Here is a 27,824-nt window from a genome sequence, read left to right as displayed (position 1 = left end):
AACCATGATTAAGTAATTTAAAAGAAAACAAACCGTGATATTATTTCCTAAGCAAACGTTTTAACACTAGAAAGCTTATATGATATTCTTAAATTATATATGTATAAAGTCTTTCTAAGATATTCCTTTACAACTGCATGATGATATAGGCTAATGCAATGCATATACATGTATATAAAGCAATGTAACTCGTAACCATCCTCATTAAAAATATATCAATGTTTATGTTCCGTCTCTACGTGCTTTCTACCTTGCTAAAGAGAGTTATGATGTGAATGAGATTGAACTTGTGTCAAATTTGACATATTCAGCTATCCATAAGAAAATGCTTTCTTAAATACGTTTATATATGACTGTTTAAAAAGAATTCTTAAAGAAGTGAACTGAAAAAAGAGAAAAACAATCATACCTAAAGCTTGAGTTGGAATAAAATCTGAAATTATAAAGCTTTAATGTTAAATAGCATTCAATTGGTTTAAAAAAAATCATATTGATATAAGGGTGATTTTACGAATATTATAAAAGGAATTCCACAATCATAAATTGCTCGCTGTCGATTCAATTAAACCGCACATCTTGTGGAAATATACAGAGATAATAAGAGAATGTCAATAGTCAACAGATAACATGGCTTGTTTCAGCGAGTTTTGCAATGAAGTTATTGCAGAACTCGTTATAATGACACAATGTTGTTGCAATTTCGTCTTAACCTCCATGAACCAGTGAAAAGTGTAAAGGTGACAAAGGAAGCCTCAAAACATCTGAGTAAGACCTTTTCATCACACAAAACCATGTCTGAGTCAATGCCTATCGAGATAAAACAAAGTAAACCGTGACAACATTTATTTGAAAAACGCTTCGGTATTGTATGTATATTAAATTTTCTGATATTGCAAGTCGTCAATTTTGGCAAATTAATACTTTGAGACTTACATTAAGTTTACGATAAGCAACAAAAAAGAAAAACTCAACACACTGATAGAAATGTTCATAAATTGTTAGTTAAAATGATGCTGGGAAGCAAAGTTACTTACATGGAGCATACGTTACACCTAAAAAGTATTAAAACAAAATGAGGAAATAATATTGTTTGAATGTACATACAAATTACGAATATATATTCAAATAATCTTTATACATGAATTTGTCCACTGTCCGTGCATACTTATGCTATAGAAAAAACATCGAAACACAAAGCGATCTTATTTGTACGAGGGTGTTTTTCATAGGCAAAAATGAAAACACTGTTCATGTCGTCGCAATATTAACCTCCCCCCCCCCCCCCCCCAGAATAGATGAACCAATGCACGAGCATCTAAATTTGATTTTTCTATCATTATCCATTTCCTTTTCCCTTCATAATAAGTAAACCCTAGAAGAAATGTAGCCAATCAACGAGCTTGCTCTATTTTTAGCCCCGACAGACAGTGCGTTAACTGGAGAACTGGTAACTAATACCTGCACTCCAGTATGATTTAACTCTTGCACAATTTTCAATAGAAATGTCCACAAACTATGATGCAAAAATTCATATGTAATACGTAATATTATATAGCAACTGACCGTAAATTGATATAAAAACTAGATTGGATAGAAATGTGATCATCATTATATTTGATATGTGTTATGTTTTATAAAATATATAAATAATGTTATGTTCCTTCACTACGCACTTCGCTACCTTGGAAGTGAGAGTTATGATTTTAATGAGATTGAATTTGTAAGTGAGAGTTATGATTTTAATGAGATTGAATTTGTAACAAATTTGACATAATGATGACTCTTTCTATAGAATAGTCTCTGTTATTTGGGGAACAACTTATACCCTGCCCTGGTTATGACGTAGGTACTGTATCTACGTCATATCCTTTTAACGCTGGCGTCGAATATTGTAACAAGGAAGAAATGAATTGTTGAAAAAAATGAAAAAAATCGCTGATCAAAACAACAATCGATAGTAGTATCTTTTAGATATGAATCGATAAGACATCAGTGATTTTCTGTGTGTCCTATAAGCAGCAATTTTGTTGATATTTTCCACGATTGAAGCGGATTTGTTCTTGATGTCTTTGGTGGGATCATGGAACACTGAATCAAGCAGGATATTATATGGACAGAGAAGTTTTCTTAGTCAATTCAGATTTAGATCTTCAAAAGATTTTTTCGAGAACAGTTTAATTTTAAATTATTTATATGCATTGTTTTGTGAAATGAACATAAGATTGTACTTTGTCTAGCTTTACTGTATGCTGACTGCTGCCGTAAATTGACAATTTTACTATGACGATCCATGGATCTACTCTCACCCACGGCTATTCATTTAGCTATGTCTGTATCTCGCTATAATGATAAATCATTCGCTGTGTGGTAACGATGATGATTGTAATGAAAATGATGGAGGGTTCATCTAGCTAGGTGCACTTTGCTATTTTAATGGCGTTAAGAATGGTGGAAGCAAGAAATTTTTGTTAACTTGTGCTAATTGTCCTGAATTCGGAAAAAATGTGTCTAACATGTTCATAATAAATCAGTTATAATTAATCAGTTTTAAAATATATTTTATTTGCTTTTAAATCTTCAAAATAGATCTATAATTTTATTTTTACTGGAAGAGATTGGAAGAATGTGATTAAAGACAATACACTACTGGTCTGTATGGGAAATGTGGAAATAAATGCGATGGTGATCAGCAGCGTCTTGTGATGACTCCTGACATTTGATGAATTGTTGTATGAGATAAATTGGTGACTGATGTTAGTAGAGCTAGTAGTTTAGTTCCTTACAGTATTAGGTGAGGTATTTCCTGTTTGAATGTTTATTTTATACATTATTTTACAATGTGGAACCTAGGTTTAGATCTACATGTTGAACAAATTAATTATTCAGTTATATTTCAGTATTTGTTATCATAGATCATTAGATGTGAATACATTGCCTTCTTTTAGGGCCTGTTGTTTAACTTGTTTTTATGGTAAAATTAAGTATGCATAATTAGCAAATTATGTTGGATAAGAAGGGGTTAAAATCACATTAAATAGAAATTGATAAATTAATAATGCACCAATAATTAAAAGATACAGACTTCAATGCAACATCAGTCACATCATGATTAAGATATTAGATAATAATAATTATAGTAAATTAATAAACATTATATAAAAATAAAATTATAACAATAAATTAATAGTAATAATAATGAATTGATAATAATAATAATAAATTAATTATGATGATGATAATAATAATAATAAATTAATAAAAATAATAATGAATTGATAATAGTAATAATGATGATGTGATCTAATGATAATAATAAGACAGTCATGAATTCATAATTATAATAAAAATAATAATAAGTTATTAATAATAATAATTTTAAATATTTGTCTTTGTTTGACTATTTTGTTTATAATTCATGGTGTAGGCTACATAATAGTACAGATTTATAACAAATTATATTTGTCACACAATTTATTGCAATTTTAAGTTGACAAGTTGTAGTTCAATTTTCATTGTAAAATTTATTTTCCATTGTACCTTTTATTTACTTTACACAACCTAAAAAGATAAATATTTTAATATAATAAATGAATAGCTTATTTATTAAATTATTATGAACCTCTTTTAATGATTTAGACATAGTGAACACCATCCAAATATAAAACTTTAAATTTGAAAGTATATCATTTATTTTTTATTTTTTCTTACAGTTTGACCATAGATCTACACATAATTAAACTTAAAACTTTAAGTTGGAGGTTAATAGTTTTCCATTTATAATCTTATGCTATATGATAGGTAATCATTCCCCTAAACTAGTAATAAAAGTGAACACGCTTCTTAAATTTTAGTGTTAAACACTGTTGATAATATTTACACAAAATCATGCATTCAACGTTTAACTTTTATTTGTTGAATGTTGTTCAAAGGAAAATCATTCAAGACAGTTTTCTCTTGGCTTTAGTATAATACCCAACTTTGGTTGAATTGCAAGACCAATTTTTATGTAAACTCAGAGAGGGTATGACGTTTGATATTTAAAATATAAATCGTCTTACTTTAATTTCGGTGTTGAAACAATATTTTATTGTGAAAAAAGTACACCCTATTTAATTTCAAAATAACATGGTTATGATATTAAAATGACATTGTGCCTATTTTGTCATGGTCAAGTTATGCTGAATTGACTTTATGTTTCAAATAATTGACTGAAAAAATGTTATTGACCTACAGCTGATATTTTAAAATGTTTAGGATAAAATATAAGTATGCCTAAAATTTAAAAAGACTGTCCCAAACTTATATAAATTGAACGTTTTGGGTAATTTCCAATTGCATTGATTTATCTTTCATAGATGGAAAGTACATTATAAAATTGAAAGGAATTATTGCAAGATGTAAACTTATTTGACTTTCACCTGTTCACTCATTATAATTAAAGCCTTGGATGGGCATTATGCATTATGTCAAAAATATCTATTACATACTGTTTTATACTGTTTACATTCTATTTAATTAGTGTCAATTAAATCATTTAATGTACAAATATTTTCATAATTTTGTAATAAATTATTATGCACTTCAGAGTCCATCTAAGCTCTTGATATTTATATAATTTTTGTTCTTAAAATGATTGCCTTTTTATCTTCATGGTAATAAACTTTGACGTTTTCTGTCTGGATTATTTTATTAACAATAAACATAATTAGGCACATAAAAACACTAACTTTACAATGTTTAAATAAAATGATGCAAATTCTTTGGCAATGTTCTAACTTCTAAGGTTTCACTTTGTTCAAAATCTTAAATTACCATATTATTAAGCTATTTTTTTTCAGCAGATACTTAATTTGATAATCAAAAATATCTTGGCTGATAATCAGCAAATGCTTTCTGTATTGCAGATAGATTAATGAATGCGGCTTTCAATTAAAATAAAATGTAAATACATGTGTATTATTATAATCAATGCTTATTTAAGTCTATTAATTGGTTGAATTGACTAATAACCAATACAGAATCAAACAACTTTTAACTGACAGTATAGCTGGATGCTGCAAACTGACCAGTGAAAGAATATTTTCTGTAATTTAAATTGCTTATAACACTGGCAGTAGAAATTGAATTTATGTCCAACAAAAAGCTTAAACCATTATTGTTGGAGTTTGGGAATTAAGTATGTTTTTTAGGCCAATAAAGACATTTTATTAGTAAATATTCCATGAAATCTATTAATTGTTTCAAATCTTTTTACAGCTCAGTTAAGTATATTAGTATAATTAAGTACTTATTTTGAATAAGCGCTTCACACAGTTGTAAGAAAGACAGTCCAGGTCTGACCAGGATGGGTGGTGTGAAATGCTGCAAATTGAAAAATATAGCTCGAACCTATGTGCACTTGTGGCAACCTATGTACAATTGTGGGGTAAAAAATTAGGACAATTTCTAACACGTTAATATTGCATGCTATTCTAATGACAATAGGTGCTAAGCATACTAAAACGTAATACCAGTGTTCTGCCTTGTCGACGATATGATGCATTAAATTGTTGCTAGTTTTCTTTACCGCATGGAGTGTAAGTAATTACATCATGCGATTTAAAAACAAATGGAAACCTGATTAATGTAACATTATTAAACATGTTGGTTGATTTAAAAGGATTCGAACCCATGGAGTGCAATTGGAAATATCTGCTCTGAGTCCTGCAGATCTCACGATCTTGATGGTCACTATTGTATTGGGCATATGTTTTCGGCGCGTTGGTTTGTGGCTGCCCCCGGGGGACCATCGCCCACTTTGCGGCCCTCCAACCTTTCAGAACCATAATATTGAAAATTGGTGAAAAAACGTTGGGGTTATAGAGTTCAATTATTATTAAGATGAGTGCTGAAAAATGTGCAGCGAGTTGCATACCTTTACTAAATATGTTTATATATAAATCAATTTTTTATTTTTTGTGGGAAATGAAGGTAATTGAATTAAAAGCATATACCAAATATTAAAACATGTTTCAAATGAAAAATACTGCAGTTTACATGGTTTTGGGGGTGGGAGGGTTGTGGGGTGGGTGGCCGATCAGCGCGCCGAACACCTATGGCATAGAGTGGTTCAGGAAATGTATATTTGAAAAGTTGATGTGTTGATGCATAATTTATAGTTCAGTTGACTGAATGCACTTATTGTATACATGTATCTAGCACATATTTGCAGCAGTTTGAACGTTATTGCTAAATTAATATCTCGAAAAAATGCACTGTCAAATGTATATACATTTAGCTAGCACATATTTGGAGCAGTTTGAATGCTTTTGCTAAATTCATGTCAAGAGAAATGGCACTGAACTCGAGATCCTGATGGTTACTACCAAAATTATTGTGTTTCAGATAGTGTCATATTTGATTTATGACCGCTAGTATATGCATATTTGTTGGAATGCTGCTTTATTTGCTAAGTTGAATTACCTTTATGGCAGTGTTGTATTATAAATCATAGAATGGCTTGGCACGACTATTTTTTTTTTAAGTATTCAATTCGCCGGAGCCAATAATAGTATGATATTGGCGAAGCCAATATTATATGTTATTGGCGGAGCCTTCGACTGGAAAACGGGAAATCTCCCGTTCACCATCCGAAGTCTAGTGGCGGCCGGCGAATAGACATTTTGTGATACTGGCGATACTGGTTTCTGCTTCCCAGAACCAATTTCGCGCAACAGTGTCAATGCTGTGTTGTTGCTCATATACATTTGTGAAAATTGACTATTTTGTGAATGAAGACTTGAAAGACTAGTATTGCTTTGATCAATTATTTTCTAGAGCATACTGTTCCAAAAAGCTATACAGTTTGTTCCATTTGCTTGTTTTGATTTTGTGTCATTTGTTTGCTTTGCTATGGATGCCCTAACAGGGTTTTGTATGCCCCGGTATCCAAACCTTTTGGCTTTTATTAATGGAGTCGTGCCCATAAAATGCCAAAGATAAACTAAGACATTACTCAGTGAGATAAATTACATATGCCACTATGTATGACTATAAAATAAAATTAGTTAAAGTATGATATTGTTTTGTTGTTGTCCCAAATAATGATGACTATTTCTATAGAATAGTCTCTGTTATTTGGGGAACAACTTATACCCTGCCCTGGTTATGACGTAGGTACTGTATCTACGTCATATCCTTTTAACGCTGGCGTCGAATATTGTAACAAGGAAGAAATGAATTGTTGAAAAAACCCACCCGCCCTCCTCGGTCAATTATGAGTGTGAAGTGTCAAAGATTTGAGCTTAAATTTAATACTTGTGTCATGCTTGTTTTGTTGTTTCTGTCCTCTTTTGATATGTTTTCAGATTAGCCAACATTAGCGACGTGTTTCAAGACAGCTAGCCCTACTAAATACCACGGAAGAGGTATCTTTTAGGAAAGCTGCTTGGACCAAAACCACCAGCAGAGAGAATTCGACAACGGTGCGACTCCAGAGATGTATTCTTCTATGAACTTTCAAATACTAGATTTCACATGTTGTGTCTGCTAAATTTGCATTTTGCGGCCGGCGAATAGACATTTTGTGATACTGGCGATACTGGTTTCTGCTTCCCAGAACCAATTTCGCGCAACAGTGTCAATGCTGTGTTGTTGCTCATATACATTTGTGAAAATTGACTATTTTGTGAATGAAGAATTGAAAGACTAGTATTGCTTTGATCAATTATTTTCTAGAACATACTGTTCCAAAAAGCTATACAGTTTGTTCCATTTGCTTGTTTTGATTTTGTGTCATTTGTTTGCTTTGCTATGGATGCCCTAACAGGGTTTTGTATGCCCCGGTATCCAAACCTTTTGGCTTTTATTAATGGAGTCGTGCCCATAAAATGCCAAAGATAAACTAAGACATTACTCAGTGAGATAAATTACATATGCCACTATGTATGACTATAAAATAAAATTAGTTAAAGTATGATATTGTTTTGTTGTTGTCCCAAATAATCAGCTATTCATAACAAAATGCTTTCTTATCAAAAATTATTATATCTAATCTAAACAAAATACTTTATCTCTTTATTTGAACGACTGAGCCATATTGGATTCGATATATGTACAAAATCATATTTGAGTCAATATCTATTATAATGTCAAGTTTTGTACAACTTTTATATAATATACTTGATTTGAATACTTAAGGGCACTTTTTTATTATTATTTCACATATACCTATTTTGTACGTACGTTCATAATAAATGCGTCCATACTCGCAAAATTCATCGGAATTACGTTCTAAACGATGTATATGAAAATAATAAAACTTTTAAAATGTTACCTGGAGCAGGCGTAGGTACCATCCCCGGAACTGAAGGAAAAAATCATTCAAATATACGAGTATCTGATTTTATTTTGCTTGTTTGTTTTTGTAGTATTTTTGTTGGCTTTTATTTTGTATGACAATTAAAATCACATTATACACTTCCTGAATTCATGGTCGGTCGTATGTCACATCTTAAGAATTTATCAATAATTACTTATTCTTTAAGTATCTCCTTGATATTTTACGAACACAAAATAAAAGCTGCACTTACCATAAGTTGGGAAGCGTCCTTTAAAATATAGAAATAACAATATCAAATTAAAACTTATAAATTCACATGATTTTTATTTACAATTTGGTGGAACAATAATATGATATTGATTCTGAAGAAATTTGCATTTTCTTATATACTAATACAAACGTATCCCTCTTAATCAACCTGGAGTGGACACCTCTCCTTTTTGGACACCACTTTAAGCATGAAAAATGTTTCATTCAGATGCAATCCAACTACAGCACTAGAGTGGTTCAATGATAATGACAGTTAAAGTTAAGCACTATAAATATAGAATACATGTTTGCTTATAAAAAACAAAAAAAATTTCGTGATGAGTAAGTCTTAATGGGTTCTTCTTTTTATGATATTCTAAAAATAAAATATAGAATTCTGCACATATCATTGATTGTTTAGTATAATTATTTTCATTTTTCATTTAACCAAATAAGAAAACTGTAACAAAAGAAATCGTGGGTTTTACCTGGTGCGTATGTACTTCCTGTAAATAAATGAATGTGCATTATTTTTCTTGGGTGATGTTTAACGTGTTAACGGAAAAGAGATGGTTGTGATCATATTCATTTTCCTCAAATTCGTTCATTGTGAGGTGAACTTATTTCATGTTTATGAAGAGTAATACAAAACAAAACCGTAAACATTGTTAAACATATTTGCCAGTTCTTGCTTGCATCGTCCGTCTGACGTTGTAATATTAAATTCCATGAACTGAGTTATCTTTATGTGTAACAAAATACCAAATACGTTCATACCATGTCTTCCACAATTAACTTACCGTAACAGAATGAAATGAGTCGGTTAAATACGTTTATACATGACTGTTTAAACAGAATCCTTAAAGAAGTGAACTGAAAAAAGGAGAAAAACACTCATACCTGGAGCTGGTAAAATAAAATCTGAAATTATAAAGCTTTAATGTTAAATAGCATTCAATTTGTTAAAAAAAATCATATTGATATAAGGGTGATTTTACGAATATTATAAAAGGAATTCCACAATCATAAATTGCTCGCTGTCGATTCAATTAAACCGCACATCTTGTGGAAATATACAGAGATAATAAGAGAATGTCAATAGTCAACAGATAACAGGGCTTGTTTCAGCGAGTTTTGCAATGAAGTTATTGCAGAACTCGTTATAATGACATAATGTTGTTGTAATTTCGTCTTAACCTCAATGAACCAGTGAAAAGTGTAAAGGTGGCAAACAAAGCCTCAAAACATCTGAGTAAGACCTTTAAATCACACAAAACCATGTCTGAGTCAATGCCTATCGAGATAAAACAAAGTAAACCGTGACAACATTTATTTGAAAAACGCTTCGGTATTGTATGTATATTAAATTTTCTGATATTGCAAGTCGTCAATTTTGGCAAATTAATACTTTGAGACTTACATTAAGTTTACGATAAGCAACAAAAAAGAAAAACTCAACACACTGATAGAAATGTTCATAAATTGTTAGTTAAAATGGTGCTGGGAAGCAAAGTTACTTACTTGTAGCATACGTCACACCTAAAAAGTATTAAAACAAAATGAGGAAATAATATTGTTGGAAAGTACATACAAATTACGAATATATATTCAAATAATCTTTAGACATGAATTTTTTATACTGTCCATGCAAAATTATGTAACAGAAAAAAAACACCAAAACACAATGCTATCTTATTTTTACGAGGGTGTTTAACAAAGTCAAAAATGAAAACACTGTTCCTGTCGTCAAAATATTAAACCACAGAATAGACGAACCAATGCACGAGCATCTAAATTTGATTTTTCTATCATTATCCATTTCCTTTTCCCTTCATATAATAATAAGTAAACGCTAGAAGAAATGTAGCCAATCAACGAGCTTGCTCTATTTTTAGCCCCGACAGACAGTGCGTTAACTGGAGAACTGGTAACTAATACCTGCACTCCAGTATGATTTAACTCTTGCACAATTTTCAATAGAAATGTCCCCAAGCTATGATGCAAAAATTCATATGTAATACGTAATATAGCAACTGACCGTAAATTGATATAAAAACTTGATTGGATGGAAATGTGATCATCATTATATTTTATAGGTGTTATGTTTTATAGAATATATAAATAATGTTATGTTCCGTCAGTACGCGCTCGTAAGCTTGGTAGAGAGAGTTATGATTTTAATGAGATTGAATTTGTAACAAATTTGACAAAATCAGCTGTCCATAAGAAAATGCTTTCTTATTAAAAGTTTTTATATCTAATCTAAACAAAATACTTTATCTCGACTGGGCCTTATTGGATTTGATATATGTGCAAAATCATATTTTGAGTCACTATCTATTATAATGTCAAGTTTTGTAAAATTTTCATATAATATACTTGATATAATTAATTTAAATACTCATGGCCACTTGTTTATTATTATTTTATATACATATTTCGTATGTGCGTTCCTAAAAATGCGTACACACTCGCAAAATTCGTCCGAAATTACCTTCAAAACGATTTATATGAAAATAAAGTTGTGTTTTTGTTGTTGTTGTGTTTGTTTTTTGTTGTTGTTGTTGTTGTTGTTTTGTTTTTGCCTAGGATAATGTTTAAAAAAGTCAAAATATGATGTTTACCGGATTATATTATTGAAATCTTGAGCTACTGTTATAAAGAGGATATTTGTTTGTTTGTGTTTAAAATGAAATTTCATTTCATCGAGTGAGCTCTAAAAACAGTATTCTCACGAGTGGACTAGCCACGAGTGAGAATACTGTTTTTAAAAATTACGAGATGAAATAAAATTACATCTTATACAACAAACAGACAAATTTTCTTTTTATGTTATGCTTAAAAACAAGTTAAAACAAAATTTCCTTAATATTAACGTTAAAATTAAAATCTGTTTTCCCCATTGAGAGCCTCATTTAGTCAAGTTTCTCATTAAATACAATAAGTCTTGGGCTGAAAAATAAGTTCGACAATCAACGTTAAATGGCGGTGATATTATTCATTTTATTAAAATATTATTATTATTTGAATAATAAAAACAAGCAATTCTAGTAGGAGAAAAAGTCCAACAATCCATCCATATTTCTGTTACTTACGGCGAATTTATATTAGACCTGGCTCTGTTAAATGTATTCGGTCGCCATTTTTAAAAGTTGTATATTTCAAATGAGGAAAATAATTGTGTTTGATTCAGAGGGATATCATTTGGATTTGTTAGTCATACACCTTTTTAAAAGAAAGAAAACTTATTTGGGGATTGTAACAGACAATAAATAAGTGTTGACAGATGTGTAAACATTCAAAAAATGGCTACAAAATTGGAAAACTTGGAATTGTTGAAAGACTGCCTAACGAACGCTGGCTTGTTTACTTATTCTTCGGGCTGATAGCTGTCATTGTTCTTCAAGTTTTCATAAAGCATACGGCAGTTATTGCCCGTATGATACTTAAATTTTTCAGACTGTAAAAATTAAACAAAACAAAAATAAGGGCGATATTTGGGATAAGTAATCTGAATGAATAGAAGTAAGTTTTCTTCTTTTTATTACTTTTAACTTTTAACATTTAAGTTATTTATTAATTTAAGCTTTGCTTTTCTCTGAACAGCCTGCAGAATTGTCAGCAAAAATAAAATTGAGGTACCACATGGGGAAAATCTTAAGAAAGTAGTTTCGTCATTGAAAAGTGTGAAATTACATTTTGATAATTTTCACTGTGAAATAATCAAATATAATTTTCACGGATAAATCAGTAATCCACTAAAAAGCATAAAGTAAAAATGATTATATTATACTGTCGTCAAAATGGTCCTTACCTCCATCATTATCATCAAACTCTAATTATTCTCACTTTCATCAGCATCATCATAAAATAATCTTTATATGCATTATTATGATAAAAGTAACTATATCATCACCTGTATCATCATCCTCACCAAATTATAATCACCTTTATCATCATCAAGATAAGACTTATCATATCCATTTTCAATGATGATGATAATTGTCAAGCTGTACTGATGATTATAATTGTTAAGTTTTTTACTATATTAATAAAAAAGTTTATTGTGAGATTTATAACATGGATTTAACATAACTAAAAACTAAATTAATAAGGTGTACATTCAAGAAAATTGATTTTACACAATCAAGAAATATTAAAAAATATTAAGAGGATTATATATGGAGTGACAAGACTTACCATATGGATAGGTAACGGGTGGCAATGTTGTAATATGTATACCTATTATTGAACAAAAATAACTAAAGATAAATATATATTGTACAACATATAATTTTTGTCACATGAACAAGTACGTCCCGATTTAGAAGAAAAATCAAAATTGCAAACAAATTCTGGTAATTCAGGAGTAAGTTGGAGCTATATTTTAACAAGAAAAATGTATTATTTAAGGCATACAATATATTTGTCATCGCAAGAATAGCTTTGATAGACGAGCCCGATCATATTCGTATGGTCTTATTTAAACTTTTTTTCTCAACTATGGCAACTATTTTATCTTAAATGTTCCAAAACAGCAGTATGCTCTTAGTTATCGTGTCGTTTCAATGCTTAAATTGTTACATAGCAAAATAAGTATTGTCTTGTTTTAGCCATGCATATTAAGGTGTAGCCACTAAGAGTATAAAGCTATAAATGACAATTTGATAATTATACTATACATAACAAAGTAATTTCAAAACATTTCCTGCTTAATCAAAAAATTTACAAACACTACTCTTTTAAGTTTAGACACTTAGTTCTTTCATTCCAATATAGCTTTGTACCTTGTAAGTATAATAATAATTAAATATTATTCAAATCCTTTTTCAGATAAAAATATTTTGGTATAGTGCTTACATTTTTGGGGTAAAACATAGTTGAACATTAGTAATTGTGTACTGTCTTTTTCCTGATACATGTCTATATTTGAGAGGATCACCACACCGCTTTCCTGTTAATGGTATGCAATATAAAAATGAATTTCTATCAATCATAAATTCGCAATAAAGTTTGAATAATAGAACATATTATGTAAGTAAGTACAAAATTCAATTGTAAATGGCATACATAATCTATCGATTAATCAAATATAAGTATATTTCGATATTTTAGCTTTGGCATTGGAATGGAAGCGACTCACTTCTTTGTTTACGCCAATGAGTATATAAATCAAACTAGTTAGCTCTTCTAATGCTATTATTTCACTTTTTCTTACATATAATTTCATGACCAATTAAGACCCAAAATACTATAGTCTATATTTCACAAATCCTTAAAGTGTGTCCTGTTAAAGTTTCCGAAAAGATATTTCTTGGCAATATAGATGAACCATCTTGTGGGTTTGGCAGTTAGTACATCAATATTGATTTAGTATCTTTGTATGAAAGATAATATACCAATTTGTATTTTGCTTCTTTCATGATAACTTAATTTTAAAATTCAACGCTTATATATGTACGTGATAAGCATTTAACTCTAAATCTATTATAAAAACATTATAAAACACATTTTGCCCTTTCTTCAGAAGAAAAACAAAACGTTTTCATTTATAAGACTAAATGTTCCTGTAATGGCATTAAACTTCTCCAACGATGATAATTTTCTGTTATGCATATATTTACGTGATAGATATCTTCTGCGGAGGTTTTGCTATTTCTTTTGAAAAGTTTTTTCTGAAAAAGAATAAAAGTAAAAAGATATTCTATTTTGCTATGTTTCCAGCTTTGAATTACAAATTAGATACAGCGTCATAATTCAAAAAGCATTGGAAACTCAGAAATTTGAGTGACTATTTCTTTCGAAAACAACAAAACACGCCTTAAATATGTTCTTTGCGAAAGAAAAAAATATTCATTTTGATTTATTAATTTTCCTTTTCTGTGAAGAAACAAATTATTACACAAACGACAATAAATTTCCGTTGCATTTTGGTTGACGTAAATGAATGTCTTGTCGGTTATAAATTATCAGTAATGGTGGATTTCCACATGTATGACTTAAGAAATAGTTATCAATTTTGAGTGCATTCTTGTTGAATAAGTATGCAAGATTTGATGAATATAATCACGGATGCCGATAAGGTCGAAGCATTTTAACGAAAAAAATTGCTTTATTTGGTTGCTGCTTGCAATTATGCGACAATGACCCAAAAACTTCCAAAAGTATCAACCTCCAATTAACTTGATAACACAAAATAAAAAATGAGAAACTATTTTTTATTGTTGTTTACTTTTATAAATTTCCCTTATCTGTGAGAATAAGTTTTGGTGCTAGTTTTTTTTAGGAACTGGTGTTATTTTTTATGAACTTGTTAGCTTTCAAGAACGGATCTGATATTGCCAGGTCGCAAACATAGCTATGGATACTCCGATCTTAGATATATCCCCTGTACTGCTGGTAATTCTAGGTGAGACTTCTGTATCAATTTTCCAATAGACTTACATTATTACAAATTACCGCTTTACCAACCTTAAAATTGAGTATGCTAAAAGATGTGATTTTTCTAGAAGAATGACATGCCTGACACATCAAAATGATCTTGATATATAAGGTTGACCGACCAATTTTTTCGAAAAATGTCCCCAAAGATGGTTACCCCATTTAACTAAAATTTTCTGCTGATCACAGAACTGACATATATTTTTTGAAATGCAAAGATCCAAATGAGAAATTATCCTAAACACTTATGAAAGAGTTCGTTTTAAAAAAAAACAATTCAGTGTTATAGTTTCTTAAATAATTTCCGTACTTGTAAACATTACATTTTCATCCAATCACCTGATGTCCCATCGGTTTTCCCTGCACTTTTGCAGCCAATGGCTGGCCAGTTAGTATTATATGCTTATATCTATATTTAAACACGACATATTATTAAGTTATTAAAATATCTTCTGTCTTCAAGTCTATACAGTCTTCAATCTGAAGTCATGTAAGAGAGTCACGATTTGACTTTTGCACAGTTACTAAGTTAATAGATCTTCAGTATTAGCTTTGTTGATTTCGATTGATTATGCCATCAGAACTTAAATTTTTGTGGGCACAGATGACTACAGTTTATTCAACGACATTGAAAGTCACTGAGAGTTGATTATCTCTTTTTGCACGTGCGCTCATTCACTCGCCCATTATTGAAAAATAATGCAGAGTAGCAAGGCGGCTGAAATCGCATAATGACCTAGATTGTGCCATAATGGCCTTGAAGTACCTATATTGTGCTACTATATATAGTAACATAGGTACTTATACCTATGCAAGAACAATTATATCTAATTCCATTCTAGCATGCTAATAAAAAGAAAATTAAAAAAAATATGTTGAACTACTTTGAGCGTAGAAGTTATTTTTCTGAAATCATTTGGTTTACTGATGTCATATATGACGTTAAATGGCGGATACGAAACTGTTTTTATGCTTTGTCTATATCGTTAAATAATGTACTTGATTGCTCTGTTTGTTAGGGCTGACATGACAATAGAGTGAAGCTTGTTAGAATTCATATTATCTACTCGTCCATGTTTATATTCCGCATATTGATATTGCCGTGTGTGAATGTGGATATAAATAAATCTAGGTCGATTTCTTATTTTGAATTATATTTTATATTTATATATTATAAAGATGCATAAAAATAAGTTTATATATGGAAATATAAAATATGCTTTTAAAAATATCTAGTCTACCTGTCCATGTTTGTAATTGATATAAGAAAGTTTCCTTCCAAATCTATTTAACAGCTTTCCTTTCAAAGAAACATTTTTGATCGTCCTCTGAAATAAAGCCATTTTATTTGCAGCTTTAAATAATCAGAATTTATTTCCGTTTTAAGAGCATGTATGAAATATGAAATTTATCATGGCATATTTCTGCCAACAGATAATAATATAATTATCGCGTTAACTATCTGACTAAGTAGTCAGTTTTCGTGTTAACACGATAAATAACAGTTATTTATCAGACTAACTAGATGTTTTTCTCTGTTAGATTACGAATCATTATATAGCTTCCAAAAACACTAAAAAGTGCCCGAAATTGCCAACACTTACCAGTTAAAAAATAGATGATTATATTTTAATCTATTCAACCTTTTGTGTTTGTTAACTTAAGTATCAGATAACTAGATAAATTTTCAGTTAAAAGATAATGGGAGAAATATGCCGCCATAGAAATTTATTTAGAAATATAGAGATTCTTTATTAATTACAGATTTATTTAGAGATATATGTATATTCATATGAGAGTATGATGCAGGGTTTTCTTTTGCATCATATTTATAAAAGCCAGCACAAAACCAATGTAGTGACAGAAAAAAATGCATAACGTAATAAAGCAGCAGAAGTAAAATGACAGTACCAGACAGAATAGTCCACTGATAAGAGATAATTGTTTATAGACATCGAAAGTTATTTATCATTGTATAGACAAACTGACTAATGACATCACAAGCACCTGCTACCATAATTTAGCTGATTAACTGATTGGCAAACAGATCAAACATCCATATACATTAATAGCAGCAGAATTTTAAAATATAGATAACTTATAATATTTGCAGGCCGAATTCCTAGATTCATTAGATGCATATTTTTGAAATATAAGCTATGTATATAATGTATTTAAAAATATTCAAATTATATTTTATTATATTGAAAAATGAAAATATATGTGGCAGCAATTATTTGTTTGACAACACGAGTTAAAAACTAAAATACGAGTATAATTATGCTTTTACCTTTCTTCCTATTTGACTCTTTTTATTTTGATTCCATGCAAGTACCTTCCCTGTTATCTGAAAAAAGTGTGACCTCGTAAATATAATAAAAGGCTGATGTTTGAACTTTAACATTTTCACACATAAATATAGCAAAAAAAAACTTATGTTTGAATTTTCACAAGTGAAAATGATGTTTCATATGTGAATATGGTGAAAGACTAATGTTTGAATGTTCATCTTAGAATATGGTAAATGCCTTATGTGAATATAATTAAAGACTATTGTTTGAATTTTCTCAAGTTCGACGGTGTATTTATGTTGTTTTGTTTTTATTTGGAATGTATAATCAGAAAGCATGAACAAACATTTCTAAACTGTTAACATCATGACTTAAAAGAAAAATTGTACCAAATTTCAAAACAATTGTTTTAACATCTCAAAATTAATGTGAAATTATTATCAAAATTAAATAACTTTCGTTTTCGAAATAACCCAAATATTTGATAGAATTAAGATTTTTGTAAAGGTTGACAATATATTTATCAACCTATTTATACCCTACAATGTGAAAGTCACTAAGACCTTTAATGTGTTCTGGTCCATTTTTTTCATAGAGAATATTTTTCCCCGGTGATATTTCTTATATCCTCTTGTATGATTTTTTTTCTGTATAATTAAAGGCTGCACCTCGTGGTGATATAAAAGTATTTGAGTTGACAATATCAATAATCACCTCTACCGTCATGTGTTATTTATATAAAAGTATTGCAATATCATAAATATTCAACAGCAATAATAATGCCAATACCTCATCCGAGAAAATATCGTTCTCTGTTCCTATCAGTCTATTCTTTTCATCTTCAAACATCAGGTAAATTGTTGAGTTTGGGTCAGCACGAAGGTCAATTTTCAATTTTTGTCTAGGTTCTAGTGAAGTTGCATTGTATGTGACAGATACCTAAATAAATTGTTTGAGGTTAGTCTTACCGATAAAAATAATAAAAATAATGACTTTAAACATTTGTTTTATTTTGATATTACAACGAAAGTCAATTAATTATATAAACATCTCTAATTAAAGCATTTTCTAAAAAGAAAACAAAACAAACAAAACAAAAAACAACAACGAAAATTCAACAAAAACAAAAACCAGAATAAACAAAACAAATTAAACGATTAATAAGACTAAACATACTCTACATCTTTCTTTGACTTACATTACCATAATGTGAAAATAGCTTTAACTTTTCCCGAATACAGGCTATGATGAATAATTAATCTTACTTTGTTTTTACAAGGTGATCCGTCCACTTTAAGCATTATATAATCTGAGAGCAGGTGCCCAGCTCTTGTAAGATGTGTAGCAACGACATATGCTTGTGGTACCAAATCTCCAGTTATCTTCAAATCTATGTAAGTCCGCTTTGTGTTCACTAGGCGATTCAGGAAAGTATGTCGCAAAATTCCTCGAGCATATATCTATGTGTAAAATATTAATGAATTGAGTATTCATTTACATTTTGAAGACAATAAAGATCATAACAAGAAATTACTAATATATAAACACCCACTGCCCTTGGGCAGGCTCATTAAAACTTGCAACAATTTCAATTTTGTCGTGTCGGTTTCTTTTTAAATACTTTGAGCATACAACGTCAAAAAATATTTATGGTAGACATAAGTAGCTGCAGATAAGATAAGACTTTTAAGTTCAATTCTACAAATAATCTATAAATGACATACTTCAGACTAAGCACATCAATGGAAAAAGTATATGTCATTGATGTATTTATACATATTGGAATTGAGTATCCCTACAATATTTAGTGAGAGGCAAAATGGTTTAAAAATGCAAATGTTTTATCTGAATGCAGCAAAATAATTACCTCGTATGATATCAAACCATTGAGCTGTTCTGTTGCTTCTGTCACTATGGTAACATTATCACCAACCTTTTGTTCATAGTTGAAGATAATATATATAAGAATATCGGAGATAATTGACAAAATTTACTTGATAAACTGTAATAATATTTATGAATAAAGCGCGTTTGTTTGACACATAAAACTTTCTTAATTAAAGCATGTTGCCCCAAGATTCATGCTTCTTTTCATAAAACTTTTTAAAAATGTATATAAACTAAAGTATTCTCAAGTGAACAAAGAAAGTAAATTTACACATTGCAAATGGCACTTAAGATCTATGAAATTTACCAAAATATAGCTCAGAATATGACAAAATAGGTCTGACTGCGTAAGTCTCGAAATAGAAATATGGTGATAGACATAGCAAAATCCGTCATTAAGTCAGTCATCAGTAATTATTTTGACACAAAACTGGTAGCCCATAAAAATTCATAAAAAGAGTAAAATGAAGACAAACCTATAAAAGGTATGCAGTGTTTGAGAAACCATACTTACACGTGCATGAATCTGTTTGACATTCATACGCAGCATTGGCACTGGCTGGCTTGAGACGGAATAAAGCTCTATGTACGTCTGTGTCGACCCATAGATTAACTATAAGGTTTTTAGAAATATAACTTTAATGTCGTTGCCTTCTTGTCTTGTATAAATTATGTAAAAGCTTTGATTAATTTAACTTTATTAGATATGGCTTTATACTAACACGATCAATTAAAGATTCAGATTTTTACAGTTTTTGTCAGTAGAAGCGACAGGAATAAGGAGTAAGCCACAGGTTTCAAAGAGCATGTCGCTCAAAAGTTAAAAAAAATGTGTTTTACCTCGAATTGTACTTTATCAGTATGAACGCTAATTGGAACATTTAAAGCGCCATATCCGGACTCGTCAAACGTGACAGTGAAGTTTTGCATGACAGTAGTCTGTATATCAAGCCACTTTGTTGGTGGGTTATTGAGATTACATTGTTTTACTTCAGCGGTTGTCACTGTTGGTATAACGTTTATAATTCCCGACGTACCGACTGGTTCATCATCATGCCCAATAAATATCTACCAAATATAAGTTGCCCTTTATGTAAAACATGTCAGACTAAAATGTATTCAAAGAATGTCAGTATCAGTGTTCTTAGTGTACCTTTTGTTATCGTTCAAATTAATTGGCAACAGATAATGATGATTTATGTTTATCATTTTCCTTTTAATGTATGAGTATCTTACACTCTTAGTATACTTATCACTTCATAAGTTAAGTAAGGCAGAAACAAACGATTAGCTGTGAACTATGTTGTATTTCGTCATAACAAAATCATACCGCTTAAGAAAATGACGAAAACAACTTACCGATGTATGATATGTTAACCCAGGCACGAACGTGTCTCGTTTGTCTGTCTTTGTAATAGTAATAGTCTGTTGTTGTGTGAAAGAAGAAGACGAGTGAGAATCTGAACTAAATTTCAGATCTTCCTCTGCAGCGATAGTGAGAGCAGTTGCATTATCCGTCACCATGGCACGAACTATTATTGGGTCGTAAACTGATAGATTTCTTCTCAAGTCCGCCATTGGTATTGTAAAATTGACTTCTCCCCTTATCTGGAAATAATAGCAACACTAACAGAATTATAAAGATACAAAATCATAATTGAATATTATCAACTATATGCCTTATGCAAACGAAATTCATACCTACCATATTTTAACACAAGTATTTGATACCCTACGATTAAGGGTAAAACAAAAATGTGCTTTTGGCAAACAGAGTTTATTAGCATAAATCAAGGATCGATATATAGATCAAATTATGCATTTAATCAATTACTAATCGATTTTAAATACTTTTGTGCTTACGTTAAATACCCTTTAAACTATCAACAAACAAATAAATCAGATTGTTTTTACACTTCTTGCTTGCCTGTTTCCAATATTCAACGAATTTGGTGAGCTTGTTTTTGTTGTAGATTTGAATTGTACAATTACCAAGCACGTCGTTATTGAACGTGAATCTGAAATAGAAATGTCACATGGCGAATACAGTGTTAGCAGTTATTTTCACAACGATAGCACGACGGTATAAAAATTAATTTCAATCAGTTGGCATAAAATAAGAGGTTTTTTTTAATCTCCTTGACATGGCGGATAAACAATAACAAACAAAATAAATAAATGATAAGCTCGACACAAACGATCAAATATTGATTGTCTTTGTCTGAAAAATACGTACCTTGCCTTTACAGATAATTCGATAAAAGACATGGTCTGCTGAATTTCTTTTTGTAAAGTGATCTGTACGCTAAATCTGGGAACAACTGCCAAAATAAATGAAATGATTTCGTTTACTTATGTTGTTTTAACGAGCTATTCAAAATAAAATAATATTACTTTACGTGATTTGTATACATAAACTTTTAGAAATTGAGTTGCAAATGTACATACAAATATAGTTGACTGAGTGATACATTGCAATCTAAAAGTGATTTCGAAAAAGATTTCTATTGATTGAAAAGCTAGCTTTACAAATTGCTATCAAATATAATCTGCCTATTGAATTATCACTCATTATTCGCACAAACTGTCTCTATGGGTTTAAAATTTTCTTTATTGTGTTTATAAAAAGACAAAACACATTTTGAAGTTTAAATAAAGTTGACATATAACAAGAAAAAACGATTTCATCTTTCACATTTCAAACATTTCGTTTCAGACAATGTTTCAGTGTTCAGGTATACTTATAGTATCATACATATGTATTTTGTTAACAAAAATCTTTCTTTGTTTAAAGATCTGTAGGAATGATTTCCAACTTCATTAGATAAAAAAACATACTGAATATTGCCACTCTCGCAATACCTATCACAATAACTCATTTTGTAAATTATGAAAGCAATGAATGTTTTCTTCAGACATCAACATGCAACATGAAACGAATGCTGTTGTAGACCACCTGCTTCGAACCATACCTTATATGTTCGATTCACTCTCACAAAATTCATGATGCATTTCATGAAGGTCATAGGTCATGTTGTATTATCTAGCAAACTAAGTCTCAGAGATAAAACATCGGAGCACAAGATTTTTTGGTTGCTTTCTTTTTTCGTTAATGTACATGTTAGTATTTTATTTAATTCGTGCCTGTATTTAAATTTTGTAGTTAAAACTCAAACAAGAGTTGTTGAATCTAGATAAATTTAGATTGCTCATCATTTGCGATCTATTTTTTCTGTTTAATATGCCAAGTCGTGTCTTTGTAAAAGTCGAAGGCGAAGACAAGATAAGTGAGCATTTCATCGTGTCTTCGTCATCGACTTTTGAGAAGCGAAGACACGAAAACAGACATGACAGAAATCAGCCACCACAGGTTAATAAAAACAATTCATATGATGTTATCTTACCAATTATGAAAAACTTGATTGCTAAGAAGACTTTTTTAAAAGTTTAAAAGACCAATTTGACAACATAAAAAGTTGCAAAAATGCAACACAGGAAAGATTTCGAAACAAACACATAATAGTGAGTTTCTTGAACACATATAATACAAATATTGCAATGTTTTTCAAAATCTTAATAGTTAAAATGATATAGTTGATAAGGATTTTATGTTCCTCAGTCAGAAAATTTGGTGTATGATTTTTAGGATCTAATAAAAGCGATAAAGTCTAATTGAAGTCTAAAAACTATATATTTGCCTTAAAGACTACTTTGTGTCCAATGATAAAATCTGAAAGTATAATGATCGCAAGACATAAAAGAAGTTATATTGCATAACTTATTGCGTTAAAGAAGCGAAGTAGCAAAATACCATACCATAGTCATTTACTTCGAAATTCTTTCTCAATACCTTCCTCTGAAAATATTAAAACTTGAATTGAAGTAATATTTAAAAACAATAAAATATATTGTGCATTTACATATATAAGATATTTAAATAATCTCTATTCTAGTACTATATCTTCGTGCATTTACGACACAATCAGTATCCTGTAGTTAACTGCAAGGTTGACATATTGGTTGATCTGTTACACATCAGACACATTGACAAGCTAACACCGAAGTTTCGGTTTAAAAAGTTTAGTCATTTTAATGCATTTGAAGAGATATTGTGAAATCCTAGCGGTTGATGATGGATAAGGTCTTACGGTACTTTTCAATGCATTATTAAACCCATTTCTGCATGAGCATTTTGGGAATAATTGCTGTTTTCATTGAAAAGTCTCCAGTTACAAGTTCAAATTGCTACAAAACTATAAAAACTGCTTTTATACTATTCAAACTTGGCAAAAAATTTGACTGGACCATTTCCTTTGTAACGACATGCTCAGTCTTAAATTTCCTGTTGCCATGGCAACGAGGGGACATCTCAAAATTGCCAAAAATCACTTTTTTCCATCAAAATTGATTTCAAAGTGCTGTAACTTCTCAATGGATTGAGATACAGTCAAAGGCTTTTCAGCGTTGGTTACACGTTACCTTATGATCGACCTGGGGTCATTTTTAGCCTCTCACAAGTCCAAAATTTTCTTGGCGATGAGCGGGACTGCCACCCCCTTCAAACCCCCTAGACAGAAGGGGCACATCCCCATTCTGGCAACCCCTGGTGTCTCTTTCGGATAGGGGCGGCGCCAAAAAAGTGCTCACTTTTTGAAGCAACATTTCTCAAACAAAAACAAGTGTTAGGGGCCTAAATAAGACATTTTTTCACCATTTGAGACAATTAATGGGGGGGGGGGGGGGGGGGTAAAGGAGCGTTAAAAGGCGTGTATATCGGATAATGGGTTAAATACTTAAGTTCAACTTCAATAATTCATAACATAATGTATGATGATAAAGCTCTGTTACCACAGCATCAACTTGAATTGTCCATGTACCAAAAACAGGTTCACGGCTCAAAGTCAGTTTACCGGACACAACTCCGTCCTTTGTTGTTAGATGATCAATGACATCAATCTTGTTGCTTTTGCCATCCTGTATAAAACAAAACATAAGCATTAATACTGTATAGTGTGTCAGTGTAAGTTGTTCAGATAGACGTTTTATAAATACAAGGATTATGATTCAATGCCATCGGTTGCCATTAACTGTAACTGGATTTTTTTTATTTCTTGTGCATTGATATCAGCAGGGGATAAAAGAATTATGTATAGCTTATAATTAGTCAGTCTTATTTCTTAAAAAATGAATTTTAAACTATTCATGTCATTAAAGTTAAAGATAAATATGTCAAGGAATTAGCATATTTAAATTTTTTAATTAGTCAAAACATGTTACATTCAGTCAAAATTCACGAATACTTACAAAGACAGTTATTGTGAGAGGTCCCTTATAACCGAGCAAGTTTGGGTGAAGTAGTATAGCACGATACTTTACTGAAATGAATTGCAAGGAAAGAAATGTGTGTTGTAGTGAAAATATGTTACTTTTCATAATTATGATTACTTACTACTTTATTGTCACTAAGAAATAAGAAACCCTTGCGACTTAAAACATATTTTCATTACACACCACGCAAGTATTCATCTGTAAATTTTGGCTTTCTTTAACATATAAGAATAGAAGAAGTTTTCTGTTTGGCTGATACCTGTAAACGGAAACAGTAATGCTCTTGCTTGTTTATGATGTTGTTCTTGTCGGAGGAGTGAGAGTATTTTGATTTAGTTCGTTTCCTTGCTAGTTGTTTGTCTACATAAATATTTAATGATGTAGCTAATTTCTTTTCCATATTACATTTGTATTTATTTTCCCTAGAAAATCTAGAAAATCTATTTTTACAGTAAGAAAGTATTGATAAATTTGCAATAATATGTCTTTTATAATAGCGAGGAATGGCTTAAAGTGAGATAAAAAAAATGAATATTTTAGAAATAAGAAGTGGACTTATGCTACATAAGACATTATTGGTGACCCCATGGGAAAACCAGGGGACATTTCATTTGTAAAGAGCAAAAATGATAAGAGTATCACGATTTCCGTATGTAACCTTATTTGTACTCCTTCATACCTTCTTGTCCGGCTGAATAGCGTGTCTTATCAGTTTGTAGGAACAAAAACAGGTTATTCGCTTCGTAATTGACTTTTGATTCGTTCTTGAAAGTCAATCCCCCAGATCCGCTTATAGATACCATATATTGGGACAATGACAAACCAGCAGGTACCTGAAAAATGTGTGGCAATTTGTTTGTCACTTTAAGGATGGCATGACCAGTTTTGTCAAAAGCCATTAATGACGATTACGACAATCTGAGATGATATCACTTCAAAGGAGGCTGTATCAATAAAAAAAATTCAAATATGTATAAACTTTGAACAATTTTGGCAATTCATTACGTAGAATTGAGGAATTTTGATACAATCATATTTACAAGGATCTTATCGATAATCAGAAAAACTAAATTCTATGTTTATATCCCTACTGAAAAAGTAAAGATGTAAAGATTTATAGACAACAACTGAATGAGGAACTGTTTACCTTTATAGCCAAAGTACTCGGAACACCTAGAATTATAATGCAAAATGCAGATGACAAAATCTTGTAAAACAAAAGCAAAAAATCAACATTATAATTAACTTCAAGTATTTATATTTTACATATACGTCCACTCGCTTAAATCAAATGGCAGTGCATCCAGTAAAGTACTGCTCAATGGTTTAATCCTCGGGGGAAGGGGGAAGGGTGCAATTTCTCCGTGAGTGTTATTTTGAGTCTACTCGCCATTGTTCAAGAAATCATGTGGAATAATAATCGGTCTTTTGCTGTTAAATTGGTAATTTCTGGTAATTTATACATGCAAGCCAGTTAGGTGGACCGAATGTCAAGGTATGATAAAAATGTTGATATCGGAATAAGAATTAAACAAACAAATATACATACAATTTCAATGATGCAATCTAATTTAAGAATACGAGTTCTTTTCTTTCCCTTTTGGACAGTTAAAATACTAATACTTGTTTGACCATCAGTTTGAAACAATGAGAGACACACACACACGTGCGCGCACACGCATACGCACTCGCACGCACGCATGAACACACACACGCGCTCGCACATCTTTTACAACTCCAGTGCGGTTTGACTTTTAATTTGAAAATAAACGAATTTTAAAAAGATCACAATACCGTTTGCAACTTGCTTTGCGGTAGACGATATTTCCGAATTGTTTTGGGCATAGTGTAAGGACGCTACAGTGTTAACTGTTCCGGATGCTCCAAGGACAGTTATCCTAACATCTAGATTAACTCCCGGAATCAATGAGTCCGGAAATGTAGCTATGTATGACCTGAAAAAGGAAATGTCTGATCGTGTCTCAAAGCCACTTAAAATTTTCCTGACATTTTATGAAAAATACCAATTTTAATTATAATTTTAATTTTCATTAAAATAAAATCACAGTGCATCTTAAGTTCTAAACAGTTTTGTTTCTTTACATAAAGAATGTTAAAATTTATTCAGATTCTATATGAGTTTTACAAAAACAATCACAGGAAGGATCGGTGTCTGCGATTAGGGTAAAAACCATAAGTTCTGAAGGAATACAATTGTGTTTAGAGATAGTACTGATACTAAAATTGAAGTACCCACAGATTTGAAAATAGTTAATTCCTTCTTTAGACTCACTTAAATTTTACAGGATCAACAATTTCTTTTACTCTGTGAATTAAGTGAAGACATTCTGATATTCATCAACAAAATTAATGTAACTTGAATTGCTTCCTACTGTATTTCATGTTAATGATATATAATGTATAATAATTAAACTAAAACAATACAGCAATATTGCACCTTGTTCAATTTTATATTGGCTCTCGTAGAAAAAGATGCTAATTCATTTTTTAGTGAAAGCAATGTTGCGGATTACAAGGGTTTTTTAACTAAATTTTAGGTGCACAACCATTCATGATTAAGTGTTAATTGGGCAACTGAGTACAAGCTAACTAAATATATTCCTTTCATGAAACAAGTCATAGTAACTTTTCGGATTCGCACACATTAGAATTGACGATGACGGGCAAGTGATTTGGATTCAGCAATTGTGGCCACTAGACTTTACATGAGAAAACGCAAAACATCAATTTGACTGAATCTGTGTCAAGTTAAACTTGAAAATGTGACGTGACATTTTAGAAGTTGAAAATGTGACATGATATTTTAGAACCTGCTACTATTTAAAATACGGGTTTAATTAGTTCATATTCTTTATTCAATAATATAATTTCTTTCGTATATTACATACCCTCCATCTGAAAATGATACTGCCACGCTCAGTATAAAAAGTTCTAGGAGCATTTCACGTGTATTACTTAACATCCGCTAGAAGCGACGACAGTTCTATTTGAATCAAAACATAAACTCCACTACAAACAACGATTATAACAATTTTGAAATGTTATTCTCTTATCAATGGTAAATCCGGCTCAACCTTGGATTGAGATAAGGAAAATATGGACTACATTTAAATCGATAAAATCACAATTTAAACACTTTTTGGTTGCTTAAATGATATTGTTTTCATTGAGTCCATCAATTACACACGGTCCATTTGTAACACGATACATGCAGATTACTAATGCAGATTAGCATTAGTATTGTTCGTATGCAATGGGTGTAACTGGTCATTTTTTAAACATGCTTT

The 27,824-nt window shown here is 30.6% G+C and overlaps 1 protein-coding gene across 1 annotated transcript; it reads right to left on the bottom strand.

The window, feature by feature from the left end:
* Positions 1 to 221: 221 nt before the first annotated feature.
* Positions 222 to 27,585, bottom strand: LOC132755015 (CD109 antigen-like). The gene is made up of 22 exons (XM_060745795.1): positions 27,426 to 27,585; positions 26,311 to 26,471; positions 25,664 to 25,689; positions 25,196 to 25,349; positions 24,493 to 24,563; positions 24,037 to 24,162; positions 23,005 to 23,044; positions 21,425 to 21,509; positions 21,116 to 21,206; positions 20,548 to 20,796; positions 20,029 to 20,256; positions 19,703 to 19,801; positions 19,169 to 19,234; positions 18,567 to 18,761; positions 18,091 to 18,240; positions 17,301 to 17,357; positions 16,252 to 16,338; positions 14,194 to 14,244; positions 13,430 to 13,523; positions 12,770 to 12,811; positions 10,091 to 10,108; positions 222 to 433 (listed from the first exon to the last, which is right to left on the bottom strand). The coding sequence occupies exons 1-22, from the start codon at positions 27,497 to 27,499 to the stop codon at positions 312 to 314; spliced, it is 2,286 nt and encodes a 761-aa protein (XP_060601778.1). The 5' UTR covers positions 27,500 to 27,585; the 3' UTR covers positions 222 to 311.
* Positions 27,586 to 27,824: the final 239 nt, after the last annotated feature.

This window comes from Ruditapes philippinarum, unplaced genomic scaffold (genome assembly GCF_026571515.1).
Source record: "Ruditapes philippinarum isolate M1 unplaced genomic scaffold, ASM2657151v2 ctg1394_1_1_1_1, whole genome shotgun sequence".
NCBI classification, from domain to species: Eukaryota; Metazoa; Mollusca; class Bivalvia; order Venerida; family Veneridae; genus Ruditapes; species Ruditapes philippinarum.
Note: the sequence above shows the minus strand (reverse complement) of the source record. Positions and strands in the feature narration are given on the sequence as shown.